The 19248-nt window shown below is 43.0% G+C and overlaps 1 protein-coding gene across 13 annotated transcripts in view; it reads left to right on the top strand.

Moving 5' to 3' along the window:
- The first annotated feature begins 310 nt into the window (after positions 1-310).
- Positions 311-19248, top strand: part of camk2g1 (calcium/calmodulin-dependent protein kinase (CaM kinase) II gamma 1) — a 179247-nt gene continuing 160309 nt past the window's right edge. For all 13 annotated transcript variants that reach the window (XM_060940043.1, XM_060940037.1, XM_060940041.1 and 10 more), the window contains exons 1-2: positions 311-481; positions 16063-16157. In XM_060940043.1, the coding sequence (XP_060796026.1) occupies positions 420-481; positions 16063-16157 (157 nt within the window). In that variant the 5' untranslated portion in view covers positions 311-419. The remainder of the gene's footprint in view (positions 482-16062; positions 16158-19248) is intronic.

The raw sequence follows: 19248 nt of genomic DNA, 5'->3' as shown, positions 1-19248 counted from the left end.
AGTGAAAAGAACAGTGCTTTTCTTTCAGAAATAAGGACATTTCAAAGTGACCCCAAACTTTTGAACAGTCGTGTAATAATAATAATAATAATAAAATAGCAAAAACAGTAGAATAGTGGGAGAACAGTTTGCGATTTATAAACAGAATAAAAAAAATTATTTATATTAAAAAATAAATAAATAAATAATAATAATAATTTCCACGCACGGCTTTACGCATCATCATGACTTTGCGGGCTTTGACGAAGTCTCGCGAGATGTCGCGTAATTTCCCTTCCAGCCTCACTAACCCTCCCTCCCTCCCTCCCTCCCTCTCTCTCTCTCTGTATGTGAACAGATGAAATTCGGAGGCTGTGCTCCTGAAACGCGAACCCAGCAGCGGTGAGAGAAGCGCTCGGCGACACCTCTGCCCGCACAACATGGCTACAATTGTCACCACCAGGTTTACGGAAGATTACCAGCTTTACGAGGAGCTCGGGAAGTAAGTGGCTCGGCTAGTTTGTGTGTTTTGGGCGCAGCTTGTCTCTGCTGTCCGCGTAGAATCCCATTGTTTCAGCGAGACGCTGACAGCCGCGCGGCTTCCATTTCCATTCGCTTGTGGTTGCACGCTTCACTGTCCTGGCCGTTGCTGAGAGCTGCGCTGGGCTGCGCTGGGCTGCGCTGGAGCCCGTCCCGGAGCCGCACGAAGCTCCACAGCGCTTTCACTCCAAGCACGAGCTCTTATCAAAGTGCGCGAGCTGCTACAGTGGGCGAGAGGTGCTCCGATACGATACTGTCACGGTACGAACAACGCGTTTCGAAAAACAAAAATCTCGCAGTATCCCGATATTCATCGACCATTTCAAACACACACAGAAATGCATGACTGATCTCTTACCCAAGTCCCTTTGCACACACGTTTTTAATCGTCCTGAGTATTTTTTTCTTGTAAATTTTGCACTGTCGTCCTGTCCAGCAGGTACTGATCTGATGATGCTCTAAGTTGTACCAGAATCCTGAAGATCCTGATTTCATTACCGTATCTATAAGGGTGTTCACACGGCACATATTTGCACCGATGTATTTTGTTGCGATATATCTTATACTAGGGATTTTGTACCGATACGAAACTACTTTTGTACCGCAACACCTGTCCACACTAGCAACTAGGGCTGTAACGATACACCCAACTCACGATTCGATTCGTATCGTGATTTTTGACCCACGATTCGATACGCCCACGATTTTTTTTAAATGTTTTTTTTTAAGTAGTAAATTTGACTTATTAACATTTACTTACTTACATTAACTATTTAATAACAAATAATTCAGACCACTGCAGAGAATGAGTAATATGTATGCAAAAATGAACAAATGTATATCCAAAGATTGTTTTATTTCTCAAAATAATACTGTTGAGCCGGAAGCTCTGTTTTTTCGGTTCTGAAAAAGTCACTTTTCCAAATCGTGTAAATCCGTTAAGATTTTTTTTGGGGGGGTGGCTCTCTCACTCTCATAGGGCCAATGATTTTCTGTGATCGCGGAAAACAGATGGAAATTACGGAATTTTTATGGTGAAACATTGCTCGCGTGTCAAAATGTAACTGCCGCAGAAGGCTTCCGCCCAAGCAGACATGCCTTCAGTGTTGCCAGATATTGCTAACGTTTTCCACCCCAAAATATGTTCAAAACCAGCCAAAAGGCACCTAAACCCGCCCAATCTGGCAACACTGCATGCCTTTCCGGTCAAGTGATTGTGATTGGCTTGTGGCACACCTAGCCAGCCAATAAATTACATTTAAAATGTAATTTAAATAAAAAGTAAAGTATTCATAAATTGAAGTTTGGAAGCGCCTCTGTTTTTGGGCTGAGAAGTTTGAAAGGGTGTACCGCGATTCTGCCTTCTTGTATCGCGATATGGATCGTGGCTCTGCGTATCGCGATTTCGATTTCGATATGCATATTGTTACAGCCCTACTAGCAACTATACCGGTACTGTAGCGGTATAACTGTATCGGTACGAAACCCACAAATGTATGGGTTTCGTACCGGTACTGTAGCACTTCGCTGTAGTGTGGACAGATGAAGCGGTTCTGTATCGATACAAATATAATGCGCATGCGCAATGAAACATTCCTACTTCTTCCGGCAATACGCCCGTGCTTTCCAGCTGTAAATAAAACGTCAAAATGGCTCAAAACGACCATGGAGCTACATGGAGCAAAGAAAGGGGGGAAAAAGAAAGGAGGGGAAGAGGGAGAAAGTGATGGGGGAGAAAGGGAGATTTGTTTTCTTTGTTTCTTTCTCAACTGCCTCGCACGTTTTATACGATTCGACTGAATAAATGACCACCAGAAATACAGACTGTACATTGACAACAAAAAGCACACACACGTTGTTTCATCCGCCATATTCTTGGAAGGAAGTTACCCGGTAACCACGGAAACATTTCACGCACACGCATTTCAACTACCGTGAAAGAAAATCGCAAACATTTCTCGCTACTGTGGACAGATGCACTAAACTGTACCGGTATACTTTGTATCGATACAGTTATACCACTTTCGTACCGGTATAAGTGTGAACACACACCGGTGTAAATTTTGTGGAGCGTTCACACGTCACAAACCTGCTTACTAGAGAGAAGTGTGTTAGCACCGGTGCAGCCCCACTTGCGTTCACACGGCAGTTTTTGCGACCGTGCTATACGATAGTAATAATGCAGAAATTAAATATGCGCATGCGTGGAAATTAACTTCCTTTTCTTGCCTTGTTTGTGATTGATATATCGAAAAACCATGGTTTATACTTCTTCAGACAAACTTTCTACGTTGTGGTCTATCAGACACCGTAAAAGGGTAAAAGAGAGAAAGGAAAGGTTGCGCAAGTACAAGAGAGCACAAAAACAACGCATTCTACAATTCATTCGGCAACAAATCGACGACTTCGTGTCGTTCATGGCCATGTGGACGGTTGTCATGGCATCACCAAGCGCCGGGAAAATAACGTGGATGAAGACACGTATGCAATACCCGTATGTAATCAACTCTCCTCACGCGTAGCGAGTCTACCCCTGTAGTGTTCAGACGTCCCATTTTATATCAGTGCTGCCCCGCAAACTAGCATTTACTCCGGAGTAAATTTCTTAAACCACCTCCCGAGCAGGGTTAGATTTGCACCGGTTTAAGTAGCTTTCAGGGGCTACACCGGTATAACTTTGTACCATGTGAATGCTCTACCGGGGCAGCCCCGGTGCTACACCGGAGTAAAAGTTGCCGTGTGAACACCCCTTAGAGCAGCCTTTCTCAACCGGGGTGCCGCGTGCCATCTGGCTTCGTTAGGGGTGCCGTCAAAAAAATTATATATTCTAACATTGAAGAATTAAAATTCCAAAAAAACCCACGATAGTTACACTAATGCAGATCATCGCCGCCTCATGCATCATCAACATTTCTCACGGCCCCCTTTCCCATGTCACAACGTCACTGCCGGGGTCAGCGTGACTGCGTATGTTTTATATCGGGGTCCCTTGAGAATTTGCATACTTCTGAAGGGTGCCGTGACTGAAAAAAGGTTGAGAAATACTGCTGTCGAGCAATGATGACAATAAAAGCATACTTAGGGTAGTATCTCACTGGGCTGCGACGCAACAATTGCGATAAAATATGCATATTAGCGTCAGTTTTCACTCGGAATCATACTGAATTGATTACCGCGATTGTTGTGTCTCTAACTAGTCGCAGGCTGTCACAGCAAGCTTTCCCTCAGCAGGCAGGGAAGTAGAGGAAGCCTCACGGAAACTGACCTGAGAAGGGTTCGCGACGGCTTTGCAACACCAGCGACGCATTTGCGGCTATTTTGAGAGGAATTTTGTCGCGTGAATTTTTTGAACATGTTCAAAATTTCAGCGACGAAGAAGTGACACTTTGCAACCCATGCGAGGAAATTGAGAAGCCCCGCTAATGTTTCAACACACTTTTGAAACTCTCTGGCGAATGACGTTCGCAATTTGTCGCAAGCTGTCGCAGCCCAGTGAGATACTACCCTAATTCGCATATTTTACCGCAATTGTTGTGTCTCCAACTAGTCACGGGCTGTCGCAGCCCAGTGAGATACTACCCTTGGCGACAATTTTCACTTGGAATCACACTGAATTGATATTCGCATATTTTACCACGATTGTGTCTCTAACTAGTTGCAGGCTGTCGCAGGCAGGGAAGTAGAGGAAGCCTCACAGAAACTGACCCAAGAAGGGTTCGCGACGGCTTTGTGACACCGGCGACACGTTTGCGGCTATTTTGAGAGGAATTTTGTCGCATGAATTTTTTGAACATGTTCAAAATTTCAGTGACGAACAAGCGACACTTTGCAACCCATGCGAGGAAATTGAGAAGCCCTGCGAATGTTTCAACACACTTTTGAAACTCTCTGGCGAATGACGTTCGCAATTTGTCGCAGGCTGTCGCAGCCCAGTGAGATACTACCCTAATTTGCATATTTTATCGCAATTGTTGTGTCTCTAACTAGTCGCAGGCTGTCGCAGCCTGGTTTTCCCTCGGCAGGCAGGGAAGTAGAGGAAGCCTCACGGAAACTGACCTGAGAAGGGTTCGTGATGGCTTTGTGACACCAGCGACGCATTTGCGGCTATTTTGAGAGAAATTTTGTCACGCGAATTTTTTGAACATGTTCAAAATTTCAGTGACGAAGGAGCGACACTTTGTGACCCATGCGAGGAAATTGAGAAGCCCTGCGAATGTTTCAACACACTTTTGAAACTCTCTGGCGAATGACGTTCGCAATTTGTCGCAGGCTGTCGCAGCCCAGTGAGATACTACCCTAATTCGCATATTTTACCGCAATTGTTGTGTCTCTAACTAGTCGCAGGCTGTCGCAGCCTGGCTTTCCCTCGGCAGGCAGGGAAGTAGAGGAAGCCTCACGGAAACTGACCTGAGAAGGGTTCGTGATGGCTTTGTGACACCAGCGACGCATTTGCGGCTATTTTGAGAGAAATTTTGTCACGCGAATTTTTTGAACATGTTCAAAATTTCAGTGACGAAGGAGCGACACTTTGTGACCCATGCGAGGAAATTGAGAAGCCCCACGAATGTTTCAACACACTTTTGAAACTCTCTCGCAAATGACGTTCACAGTTGGTCGCAAGCTGTCGCAGCCCAGTGAGATACTGGCTTTAGATTGACTATACAGAAATAATGAAATTAAATGTTTCTACATATTTTTAGAACCACGAGTTGGTCTAGTGGTTAGCATGTCCGCTTCTTGATCGCGAGTTCTACTCACGGTCGGGGTCATACCAAAGACCATCATTTAAGAAAAAAAAAAGGTACGTACTGCTGTCTGGCAAGGCACGCTGCAATGCAGATGCAAGTTACCAGAGGACTAGCCCCACACTATAACCCTAGCTAGGTAATAGGCGAGAGGCCGAGGGTTACGGAAACAGGGATCGGCACCGCCCTATGCGCCACTTGGCGTGGAAAGGACTTTGATTTGATTTGACGTGTTTTTAGGTAGTTAAATGATGGATGTTTGTCCGTCCGTCCGTCCATTTTTTTTGTCTGAAAAGTGTGTCTTACACAATATGCTGTTTTCTTTACTTGCATAGAAATGTTTTTCTGTAATGTTACTTTTTTTTTTGGCTGGGAAACTGATGTTTAGAAATTTAAAATGTTTTTGTACTAAACTATAATTACAGCTCTGTGGTTGTATAACAGCCTGAAAATTTCAGTTTCAAGTTCTCTCAAGGCATTCCTGATACATGGTGGTCCCAGTGAACTTGATATTTGCCCTTTTGACCGCCAAATTCTGATCAGTTCATCTTTGAGTCCAAGTGAATGTTTGTACCAAATTAGAAAAAAATTCCCTCAAGGCGTTCTTGAGAAAGACGGACCCAAGTATGGCTGGATGGACGGACAAACCGAGAACATAATGCCTCTAGCCATGGCTGTTGTTGGCATGGAGGCTTAAAAAAACGGTGCCTAAGACTGTAGTACTGTGTGTGTGTGTGTACGTGTATATAGAGGATATTACACAGTTGACAAAGATATGAAGTTTGTTTGAGTGGTGAAGGGATATATCACGAGTGAGCGATATGAATGGGTGATATATCTTCAGCCCAACGTGTGATGATCTTTTTATGATATAGACACATTCACAAACAAAGTATGCAAATTTATCAAAACAATTCATCAATTTCCTCACAAGTGACCTAGAGATTTATGTCACGATTTTGGGAGAATTCTGTGTATGTCACTTGTGAGGAAATTGAATTGTTTTGATACTGTGTCTATATCATAAAAAGTACATCACACTGGCTTGAAGATATATTTTTCAACACAAGAAGATAAACTTTATATCACTCATTCGCTTCACTCGCTTGTGGTGTACAGTATCCACTCACCATTCGAAGATGAACTTCATATCTTCAGCAACTGTGTAATATCTTCTGTATACAGTGGTGCTTGAAAGTTTGTGAGCCCTTTAGAATTTTCTATATTTCTGCATAAATATGAGCTAAAACATCATCAGATTTTCACACAAGTCCTAAAAGTAGATAAAGAGAACCCAGTTAAACAAATGAGACAAAAATATTATACTTGGTCATTTATTTATTGAGGAAAATGATCCAATATTACATATCTGTGAGTGGCAAATGTATGTGAACCTTTGCTTTCAGTATCTGGTGTGACCCCCTTGTGCAGCAATAACTGCAACTAAACGTTTGCGGTAACTGTTGATCAGTCCTGCACACCGGCTTGGAGGAATTTTAGCCCATTCCTCCGTACAGAACAGCTTCAACTCTGGGATGTTGGTGGGTTTCCTCACATGAACTGCTTGCTTCAGGTCCTTCCACAACATTTCGATTGGATTAAGGTCAGGACTTTGACTTGGCCATTCCAAAACATTAACTTTAGTCTTCTTTAACCATTCTTTGGTAGAACGACTTGTGTGCTTAGGGTCGTTGTCTTGCTGCATGACCCACCTTCTCTTGAGATTCAGTTCATGGACAGATGTCCTGACATTTTCCTTTAGAATTCACTGGTATAATTCAGAATTCATTGTTCCATCAATGATGGCAAGCCGTCCTGGCCCAGATGCAGCAAAACAGGCCCAAACCATGATGCTATCACCACCATGTTTCACAGATGGGATAAGGTTCTTATGCTGGAATGCAGTGTTTTCCTTTCTCCAAACATAACGCTTCTCATTTAAACTAAAAAGTTCTATTTTGGTCTCATCCATCCACAAAACATTTTTCCAATAGCCTTCTGGTTTGTCCATGTGATCTTTAGCAAACTGTAGATGAGCAGCAATGTTCTTTTTAGAGAGCAGTGGCTTTCTCTTTGCAACCCTGGCATGCACACCATTGTTGTTCCGTGTTCTCCTGATGGTGGACTCATGAACATTAACATTAGCCAATGTGAGAGAGGCCTTCAGTTGCTTAGAAGTTACCCTGGAGTCCTTTGTGATCTCGTTGACTATAACACGTCTTGCTCTTGGAGTGATCTTTGTTGGTCAACCACTCCTGGGGAGGGTAACAATGGTCTTGAATTTCCTCCATTTGTACACAATCTGTCTGACTGTGGATTGGTGGAGTCCAAACTCTTTAGAGATGGTTTTGTAACCTTTTCCAGCCTGATGAGCATCAACAACACTTTTTCTGAGGTCCTCAGAAACCTCCTTTGTTCATGCCATGATACACTTCCACAAACATGTGTTGTGAAGATCAGACTTTGATAGATCCCTGTTCTTTAAATAAAACAGGGTGGCCACTCACACCTGATTGTCATCCCATTGATTGAAAACACCTGACTCTAATTTCACCTTCAAATTAACTGCTAATCCTAGAGGTTCACATACTTTTGCCACTCACAGATATGTAATATTGGATCATTTTCCTCAATAAATAAATGACCAAGTATAATATTTTTTGTCTCATTTGTTTAACTGGGTTCTCTTTATCTACTTTTAGGACTTGTGTGAAAATCTGATGATGTTTTAGGTCATATTTATGCAGAAATATAGAAAATTCTAAAGGGTTCACAAACTTTCAAGCACCACTGTACGTACATACATACATACATACATACATACATACACACACATCCCAATTCCAGAAAAAGTTGGGATATTTTCCAAAATGCAATAAAAACAAAATCTGTGATTTGTTCATTCACGTGAACCTTTATTTCAAGGGGAACTGAAGTCATTTTTAAACTTGCTTTATTTCTTAATTAACGTGTTTTTCAATGACGTTTTCGGTTTTAGTAACCTTATATCGTGACTCGTATTGGCAACTAATTGCAATTAAATATTATACTTATCGGCTTATTCGGTTTTTAGCCGTGTTGAATTTAGTTCGTTTGGTCCACGGCAGGCGTCGCTTATCCGCGCGATCTTCACGAGACTTGTGCGAGACTTCGAAACGTGAAGTGTCAGCCAGGTGTCAGCGCCACCATTTTGAAAACTGTTTTCCAAACGAAATATTGCACAAAAACGAGTTTAAATGACGATTACTGCCTACTTTTTTCAAACTTTCCTGATTGCTATCAGAACAAACAAAACTTCCGGCTCGATTACGTCAGCATTCGAAAGAGGGCGCGCGCGTCTTTTGACAACGCTGGCAGATGTCGGTGACTTTGATTTCCGCCGTACGTTTTACTTCTGTCCTACGATGTCTCGCACAGGTCTCGGCGAATCTCGTTTGCGGCTGTTGCTTTGACATATGGACTGATATATATATTACATAGCATATTTCAAACACTCGTAACTTGCTATAGCAGTGCCAAAATAGCGATCAAAAATGCGTTCCTATATTTAATAAAATGAGAAGTAGAATTTTGATAATAAAAAAATTTGCCTTCAGTTCTCCTTTAACTGACAAAAGTATAAAGAAAAGATTCATGATCCTCTCACCTGTTCTCAGTTAATCTGCTTATTGTGGAATCTTCCAACATGGTGTTATTTGAATATCTTCTCAACATTTCAGTCTTATTTTGCCTCTGTCCCAACTTTTTTTTTTTGAGCGTGTTGCAGGCGTCAAATTCTAACTTTGCTTATATTTACAGAATACAATGCAGTTGGTCAGTAAAACTATGAAAAATCTTTTCTTTGTACTTTTGTCAGTTAACTAAACGTTCATGTGAAATTAACAAATCACAGATTTTTGTTTTTATTGCATTTTGAAAAATATCCCGACTTTTTTGGAAATGGGGTTCGTATATATTTATTTAATCCTGTATACAACCTCCATCTGCCAGTAAAACTGCACTGAGTTTCTCTTATAACATTTTATAAGGTTGGCGATACAGAGCAGGGCATCTGAGCCCATTCCTCTTTACACAACCTCTCCAGATCATCCAGGGTCCTCGGCCCTCTCTCGTCTTCAGCTCACCCCACAGCTTTTCAATGGGGTTCAGGTCTGGGGACTGAGATGTTCATGGCAGAAGCTTGATTCTGTGCTCAGTTAATCATTTTTGTGTTGATTTGGCCATATGCTTCAGATCATTGTCCTGCTGGAAGATCCAGTGATGTGACCCAGTTTTAGTTTCCTGGCAGAGGCAGCCAGATTTTGATTTAAAAGGTCCTGGTATTTCATGGAGTCCATGATGCCATGCACCCTGACAAGGTTTCCAGGGCCTTTGGAGGAAAAACAGCCCACAGAACTTCCACCATATTTTACAGATTTTGGGATCGGGTTCTTTTCATTATAGCCATCCTTCTTTTTTACGCCAAACCCACCTTGAGTGTTTATTGCCAAAAAAGCTCCATTTTTGTTACATCAGAATCGAGAACACGGTTCTAGTCAAAGCTGTAGTAGCGTTTCGCAAAAACTCCATCAGCTTCCAACTGACAGAAAAGGCTTTTTCTGGCAAACCTTCCAAATAATCTCTTGGCATGATGGTGGTGGTGTCCGATGGTGGTTTTGGAGACTTAAGATTCAACTTTTTTTTTTTTTGCTTCTGTTACCATCCTCCTCAACTGTACGTGGGGGAATAAACTTGGGTCCTCTTTCAAGCAAGTTTATATCAATTCCAGTTGGTGTCCACTTTTTTAAATTGCCCAAACAATAGCAATGGACATTTTCAGACGAGTCACGATTTTTCATAACCATTCCCTGACTTATGAAGGTCGACACACTTCTCCCTCATTTGGTCTGTGCGTTCTCTTATCTTTCCCATGTTGATGGATGACTAAGGGGAATTTGGCCTCTTTGTCACCTCATATTTGTACCCCAGTTAATCAGGAAGTCATGGATTACAACTTGAAAGTTCCTACACACTCCAGTCAGCTCAAAAACGTACAATTTAATGGGAAACATGCTTCAGGGCAATTCCATGTAAATGTCAACCTCACCATGCAAAAATAAAAGCAACATGCAATACATCAAAACCACTCCCAGAGATATCACCTAGGCCTGTACTAAATAAATAAACAAATAAATACATACATAAATAAATATTTTGATCACCTAATACGTCACTGTCAGTCTTTCTTTCTTATAATGTAAAACCCAAGCTAAAATCAACTTTGATCATGTACAATTCTATATTATTGCCACAAGCCACAGAAATGTATGCTAAAATCCACAAAACAGCAAAACAATAGCCATCCTAAATATTATTTAAGAACTTTGATAGTTTTAGCTGATATTTAGAGAGTTTTTCAAAGGGTTATGGTGGTTAAATTGCTGATTTTCTAAACATATGCCATGTCTATTTCAGACGCGTCACATCCATAACGGAATTTCGTCACATCCATAACGCTGACTTTTCCTTCCGAAACTCTGCATGAAATACAAAATATTTTAAACAAAGATTTTTTTAATATTCACCTTGGACCCCTCTATCAAATGGATATCTCCATTTCGACATTAGGTTTACAATTTCACAGAGTTTGATAAAAACGTACAGTCACCCAAGAAAAGTGATACTTTTTCTGTCACATCCATAACGCATCTTTTATTGGCATTTTCTGGCATGCCCTAGATGTACTATGGGAATTGTTCTTGTTCCATCACTTCTCCAGTATGGTACAGCCTTAAAATATGCAACACCTGTTTAAATACTGGGAGACAATAAAACATGCACTGGGTCATTTGTCGCCATTTTGAGTTCAAGTGTCACATCCATAACGCTGGAATTGCTCTTCAGTTACATTGTGTTCATTATAATTTTCAGGGGTGCCAATAATAGTGGCACATGTGTTTTTGTTGAAAATAATTATTTCTTGATGAGGGGTTTGTTTTTCTCTGAATAAAATTCATTTCAATTAAAAATTGGATTTTTTTTTTTTTTTCAGTGTGAGATGAAGCTCCTTATTTTTTTCTTCTTTTTGTACTGGTACTGTATACAACCTCAAATCAGAAAAGGTTGGGACAGTATGTTAAAATTGAAATTAAAACTGAAAACAGGGATTTTGTGAAGAATCTTTGACATGTATTGCACTCAGGACAATTCCACAGCACATTATTTGATGTTTTACCTCATAAATGTTAATCATGGGGCGGCATGGTGGTGTAGTGGTTAGCGCTGTCGCCTCACAGCAAGAAGGTCCGGGTTCGAGCCCCGTGGCTGGCGAGGGCCTTTCTGTGTGGAGTTTGCATGTTCTCCCCGTGTCCGCGTGGATTTCCTCCGGGTGCTCCGGTTTCCCCCACAGTCCAAAGACATGCAGGTTAGGTTAACTGGTGACTCTAAATTGACCGTAGGTGTGAATGTGAGTGTGAATGGTTGTCTGTGTCTAAGGCCCTGTCCACACGGCAACGGATTCAGGTGAATCTGATAAAATTGTTTTATTGTTTCGGCCTGGCGTCTACACGGCACCGGCGTTTTGGGTGCCCCAAAATGAAATCTTTTGAGAACGGGTTCCAGAGTGGAAAAATCTGGCAACGGCGCCGTTGCGAAGTCGTCTGGATGAGTAGAACGGATTTGTTTACGATGACGTCACAACCACATGACTGTCAGTGCTTCACATCGGGTAGAAGTGTCACGAACTCGATGCGAGTTGTCAACAAATCCTGTAACTTGGTTCATGAAACGCGCTTACAAAATATTTTCACTGCTTTCCAAAAACAAAAACAATTCCGCCAGCAAAAATAGGGGAAAAAAAGGAGCGATCTCACCTCTTCAGATGTTGGTTTAAGTCCGACAATACATTCCTCAAAAAGGGCGTAGAAGAACAAAGTAATCCATCAACGTGTAGCATTCAATTTATTCCGGACCATTAAAGAATTCTGGAGGATATCAGAATGTTGGCGTACCGGCTTCCATCTACCCCCATTCATTCCTCTTTCCGCGTCTTTCGTTTTACGCTACTGATTAATAATCAAAACTTTGTGGCTGATGCTACAGAAGAAGGGGTTTATGCGCATGCGTCTACTTCTATTGTTCTGGTGTCTCCGATGGGACCGTCTTACAGCGCACGTAGAGGTGTGGCATGTGTATTGCATCGTTTTCAGCAAGCGTTGCGTTGCCATATGAACCTGATATTTTACTGATCCGTTGCCCATGTGGACGCGATATTTAAAAAAAAAAAAATCTCGTTGTCATGTGGATGTAGCCTAAGTGTCAGCCCTGTGATGACCTGGCGACTTGTCCAGGGTGTACCCCGCCTTTCACCCGTAGTCAGCTGGGATAGGCTCCAGTTTGCCTGCGACCCTGTAGAACAGGATAAAGCGGCTAGAGATAATGAGATGAGATGTTAATCATGTTTCTTTTGGGAAAAACAAAACCAAACACTTTTTTTTTTATTTAGAAAAAAAAAAAAGTTGGGACGGTAAAGCATTTACCACTTTGTAATGTTGCCATTCCTTCTCACAACCCTTAAAAGATATTTTGGGACTGAAGACACAAAGTGATGAAGCATTTCAGGTGTTCTTTTGTCCCATTCTTCCTGTAAACAGGTCTTAAGGTGTGCAAAAGTACAGGGTTGTCATCGTGATATTTTTCGTTTCTAAGTTCGCCACACATTCTCTATTAGGGACAGAGAGAACAGGCACCCTCTTCTTCCACAGCCATGCCTTTGTAATGTGTACAGAATGTGGTTTTGCATTGTCTTGTTGAAATATCCCTGGAGAAGATGTTGTCTTGAAGGCAGGATATGTTGAAGAGAAGTCAACAGCGCTTTTGCACACAGTTAACATAAGGCTTCCTTTTTGCACAGTAAAGTTTTAACTGGCGTTTATGGATGTAACTTCGTATTGTATTGCTTGATAAAGGTTTGCCAGAGTAACCCTGAGCCCATGTGGTTATATCAGCTGTAGATGAATGACGGTTCTTGATGCAGTGCCATCTGAGGCATCGAAGATCACAGGTGTTCAGTTTAGGCTTGCGCCCTTGCCCTGTACTCATCAGTGTGTGTGAAATATCTTGAAAACCAGAAATGGCCAACAGGACTCTTAACCTTTCAATGTTCATGGCCAGCATTAAAAGTTGATGGCCAGTGTGAATGTATGACCCTCGGATGCCTGATGCACATCTAGTGTGTGTTTTTTGAAGTTCTGTGAGCCCAACACGAGGAGCATTCGCATACTTGCGATATTTGTCAGTTTTCAGTCCGGGTTTTCTAACAGCGTACGGACCATAAATTGAACGGCAAGGTTGGCAAAACATCTCTTTTTGTGTATTTGAGTACAACAACCAATTGTATGTCTGCAGCCAACCTGATTTAAATGTCCTCTCCTGCTTTTCTTCCTCATATCGCTTCTTAGTAGCTTTGATTTCTTCTTCTGCTTTCTTCTGCTTCACTTTTTTTCTCAGGCAAACCCAGAAACTTCCACACGATTGTCACGAAAAGGCGAAAAAGCGCACTCCTGTAGAATCTCGCGCCACAATGTCGGCAAAATGTAATGTGATAAACTGCTCATTTAAGGGATGGCAGCTGATTCGCTTTCGTTTTACAGATTTGTGACGTATCTGACGACAAAACCAATGAAAACAATCCTTGCACAATCCATGGACGTGTCGTGTTAGGGACGTGGCAATACAAGCATGAAATCGTCAAGTGTTAGGGACATAGTAATACAAGCATGAAGCCGTCAAAATGTACGTTCACGGGCGGGCCAATGTTTGTGGCATGACGGGCTCGCTACTTTTTATAGTTTATGGCCCGACGAAAAAGTTGATAGCGTCGGGCTACCGGGCACGCGGTAATTTCGCACACTGGTACTCATTGAAATTCCTCCAGATTCCTTGAATCATTTAATGATATCATGCAGCGTAGAGGGTGAAATTTCGAAGTCCCTTCCTCTCTTTCTTTGAGGAACGTTGTTTTTAAACATTCCAATAATTTTCTCAGCCATTTGTTGATAAACTGGAGATCCTTGGCTCATCTTTGCTCCTCAAAGACTAGGCCTTTCCTGGATACTGATTTTGTACTAGGGATGGCGAAAACTAAAAAAAAATCTTGACCGACCACCGAGCCTCATTAGCCGGTTAAAGTCGGTTAACCTAGGAGTTTAACAGGGATGCAAATGGCGCGCCTTTTGGCGGATGCCGCCTTTTTCACGGCTGAATCGTGCAGATCCGAATTTTTTTTTTTTTTTTTTTTTAGGGGGGGCGTTGGAGTGTCTGAATAATTTCAATGGCATTTGCTTATTTAGTAATTTTAATACAGAATTTACTCTAAGGCAGCACGGTGGTGTAGTGGTTAGCGCTGTCGCCTCACAGCAAGAAGGTCTGGGTTTGAGCCCCGTGGCCGGCGAAGGCCTTTCTGTGCGGAGTTTGCATGTTCTCCCCGTGTCCGCGTGGGTTTCCTCCGGGTGCTCCGGTTTCCCCCACAGTCCAAAGACATGCAGGTTAGGTTAACTGGTGACTCTAAATTGACCGTAGGTGTGAATGGGAGTGTGAATGGTTGTCTGTGTCTATGTGTCAGCCCTGTGATGACCTGGCGACTTGTCCAGGGTGTACCCCGCCTCTCGCCCGTAGTCAGCTGGGATAGGCTCCAGCTTGCCTGCGACCCTGTAGAGAAGGATAAAGCGGCTAGAGATAATGAGATGAGAATTTACTCTGATGAAATTATTCAGACACTCCAACGCCCCCCCTAAAAAAAAAAAAAATCGGATCTGCACGATTCAGCCGTGAAAAAGTCGGCATCTGCGCCTTTAGTTTGTGTGGAGAGATATGATCTGCAATAACATGCATTGTTGGCTACAGAGCGAAACATACTTTCAGAATGCACTGGCCAAGGCAGGACTAAACTCTATGTGCCTTCTAATAATAATAAAAAAAAACAGAATAGTAATTTGTAAGCTAAAAAGCCTGTGTCTACACTTTTCTCTCGCTGAGTGGCAGCTGTTTTCAACTGGGGTGGGAGGGCGGGACATGACTGAATGGGTGTTTTCTGATTTGTCAGCTGTCGTCCTTACACCGCATGGCATGTCCCAAGCGTTTACAACACAGAATTCCAGGTTCTCTGCTCCAAAATTGGCAGCTTCAAAACGATTGATTTTTTTTTTTTTTAACCGACAACCAACAAAAAAAAATTAACCGGTTGACGTTGATTCGGTTAACCACCGGTCAAACGGTCATCGGTTAACATCCCTATTTTGTACCAAATCATGATTGCTATTACCTGTTGACGTCACCCGTTTCAAATCGCATCGTTATTTGTTTGACCTCATTACTAGCCCTACGTAAATTACCCCTGTCCCCAACTTTTTTGGAATGTGTTGTAGGCCTGAAATGCAGTAATAGATGTATATTAACAAGTGAAATGAAGTTGATTCAAGATTTTATTGACCAGACAAAGCATGAAATATCTTGGGTTTGTACTGTCTACAATGAAATACAAGTCAAAGTAAATTTAGAAATCACTGCTTTTTCTTTTTTTTTCTATACTGTCACAATTTTTTCTGATTTGGGGTCGTGTGTGTATATACCAGAATCCCATAGGAATCCCGTGACGCACAAGATTCCCAAAAAAATGTCCGGCTCTGTTGAGTGGCTTCTTGTCCTGCATTTGTCATGGCCCTGTCTTTACGTGACGCACAACTGACAGCCATTCTGTGCATTGCACCAGTACTATTCAGCACACTGCATGTGTGACATCACGTTGTCTTTTTTCCCCCAGGGGTGCCTTTTCTGTGGTGCGCAGATGTGTGAAGAAGTCTACTGGCCAGGAATATGCTGCTAAAATAATCAACACGAAAAAACTGACAGCCAGAGGTAAGGTTCGACGGTGGCCCTTTCACTGTAAACTCGAGTGACATCATTTGGCTACAACATGCTACTAAAGCGTCTTTTGCGTTTTCACTGCTGTGAGCAACGGGGGAAGTGGAGGCAGAGGATCTGGCATGTTGGCTGTCTCCTGGGATTACATGCCGTTAATAAAAGCGCGTGCTCTTTTGAAAGGGGCTGTCTGACTGTCGTCTGTGGAGCTCCAGGTGTTTTAGCGCACACAGCAGCGCTGTGGTACGTGTTTGACGGGGAGACACAAGTTTGAGTTCCAGCCAGGTCATGGTTTTCTGGGGCAACAAAAGGAATGTGGAGTGAAATAAATGAGTAGCGTGATGAAGGTTATATTTGATTCCTGAACTTGTGCTGTGAGAGTGAATGTGATATGAAAATACACTCTGCGCTTTCTATGCCTGCTTTGTGTGCCTGATTGTTTCTAAAGAATGTACAAAAGTTTCATTTCAGAAATAATCCGCTTTTGATTGCTGTTGCACAAAAGGAAGTGAGAGAAACCAAGCCTTTTGGTGATGGATGTTTGTTCCGTAGACATAAGCTCATGCTTATAAGAGATTGAGTTTACTTCACGACTTTGGAAACCATTAGTAGTGCAAGGATGTGTTGGTGGTCTGTGTGTGAATGCACCAGCACTAGAAAACGCACTTGATGCTCAAGGATATAAAAATACCTTACCAAGCACATTATGAAACATTCATCAATCTGACAAGCTTTACTGGCTGAAGCGACTAGGAGAACTTTTTTGCTTCTTGGAGCAACATTTTAAATGCTGATTAATAAAGTCTCGTTCAGTCTGTTACAGACATAAATCATATTTAATAATCAAGTTATTCTGAAATGAGACGAATTGTTCTACCTTTCGTCATTCTCAAGACCTGTTTGCTTACGCCTCAGCGCTTTTGGACGCGTCCATTAAATATTTTGGCAGTGGGTAAGGAATTACTTCTTAAATACACTTTTATTTTTTTCCACTTCTGTCAAACAGGAGTTTGTCATTCGATTAATGGGAAAAGTGGCGCTCCGTATGGAGCATATTGCCGCTTTTCCACTACCAACGCGGCTGAGTCGGGCTGAGCCGTGCCGTGCTGAGTTGGGCTGAGTCGAGCTGAGTGGGGCTGTTGGAGTTGCATTTCGACTACAACCGCGCTGAACCGTGCTGGCTGGAAGTGGGTGGACACATTGGGTGGAGTTAGCGAAAGTGGGTGGACGTCACGTGATGTCGTTAGGCGGCACAAACAGTGACATCAGTGACCTTTTAAGCGGTAGTCTCACGACCCGGATAGTAAACAATAAACATGGAGTCATTAGTGTTGCTGGTCTTGGTGCTGTGGCTTGTTGTCACCGACAACGCCAACAGATACTGGCAAGAGCGTATAGATGAGGCGAGGCGCATAAGGCTTCAGAAATTCTCGTAATTCGTAATTATTCTTCTTCCGGGTTTACGGTGTTTACAGATCCCAGCGCGCTCGCGGGGCGTGTGTGGGCATGTGAGGACACTCCTCCTCACCAGTCAGTGCACAGGGGAGTGCCTCCTCACGCCCCTAGCCCCACTCGGCTCGGTTTGGCTCGCTTCAGCCCCACTCCAAAACCGTGCGAGTTTTGGGTGCTAAGCAGGGCTGAAGCGAGCTGAGTCGTGCTGCTCCGAGGTAGTCGAAACGCGAGCCGTGTCGGGCTGAAGTGAGCTGAAAAAGGGTAGTGGAAAAGGGCCATAAGTGTCTCATCTGGGACTCGGCCTCTGTTTTTGATGAGCTGCTTTTCTCTAGCAGTTGGACCAGTTAAGGCCTGCTACAGAGGACCACGCTGTAGCCGTCCTATTAGCTGAACAAGAGGGCATGACTGAAAGCCCTGACTGGTCATGTGGGAAAATGGCATTTCAGCTAGGGACTATTTCATAGTATTCTGCTCAGTTCAATTTATCTAGTGCCTATCTGACATGGTTTGGATGCGGGTTTTTTTTGTTTGTTTTTTTCCCCTTCCCCCCCGTATATCCACTTTCACTGATTTTTTTTTTTTTTTGCAGTTGGTGCTTACGTGAAGAGTGGATCAATGCTCGGATCCCCAAAAGTATTAATTTGTGCAATGCTTCCCTCCCTTAATATCCTGCTCTTTTTCGTCCTCAGACACTGAAGGATTTAACTGAAAGATGTAGTTTGGAAGGGCGGCACGGTGGTGTAGTGGTTAGCACTGTCGCCTCACAGCAAGAAGGTCCTGGGTTCGAGAAGGTCCTGTGGAGTTTGCATGTTCTCCCCGTGTCCGCGTGGGTTTCCTCCGGGTGCTCCGGTTTCCCCCACAGTCCAAAGACATGCAGGTTAGGTTAACTGGTGACTCTAAATTGACCGTAGGTGTGAATGTGAGTGTGAATGGTTGTCTGTGTCTATGTGTCAGCCCTGTGATGACCTGGCGACTTGTCCAGGGTGTACCCCGCCTTTCGCCCGTAGTCAGCTGGGATAGGCTCCAGCTTGCCTGCGACCCTGTAGGACAGGATAAGCGGCTACAGACAATGGATGGATGGAGTTTGGAACTGTAATGACCCAGTGATTGAATGGGTTGACCCAGTGCTTGTTGCAGTAGCTAGGCAACCGTTCTCCTCGAGCCGTTTCTGATTTGGCTGGCATAGATGAGGAGGACGAGACTAGTCGAAAGGGGAACGGATAGCTGGAGACCAGGAGAAATTTGGGGGGGGGGGATATGCACTGCAGGTTTGTAAACCATCTATCCATAGTATGTATGCAGTTGTGTGCAGAGATGCATTTCCATTGAATTATGGCTTTATGCACGTTAACAGTTGGCAAGGGTGTAAGAAAGGTTTCCTGTGATTTAACTGTTTTCTGCCCTTGTAAGTGAACCATCTGTCTGTGTCCCACTCTGCCTTGTTTGTTATCTTCGCTGGTGCAAGGGTGTAAATGGCTAGCTATAGGGTCTGCCTCAAGATCTCTTAGGCGTAATGTCTAAATGAACCTTTCCAGCTGTTCTCACACTTCAGAGATGGTGTGTGTGTGTGTGTGTGTGTACGAAGGCCTGAATTCAACTGTTATTTGTAATCTAAATCTGAGTACAGTGTAATCTA

The sequence above is a fragment of the Neoarius graeffei genome, chromosome 14 (assembly GCF_027579695.1).
Source record: "Neoarius graeffei isolate fNeoGra1 chromosome 14, fNeoGra1.pri, whole genome shotgun sequence".
Lineage (NCBI taxonomy): Eukaryota > Metazoa > Chordata > Actinopteri > Siluriformes > Ariidae > Neoarius > Neoarius graeffei.
The sequence above is the reverse complement of the archived record's forward strand: the minus strand, read 5'-3'. Positions and strand labels throughout refer to the sequence as shown.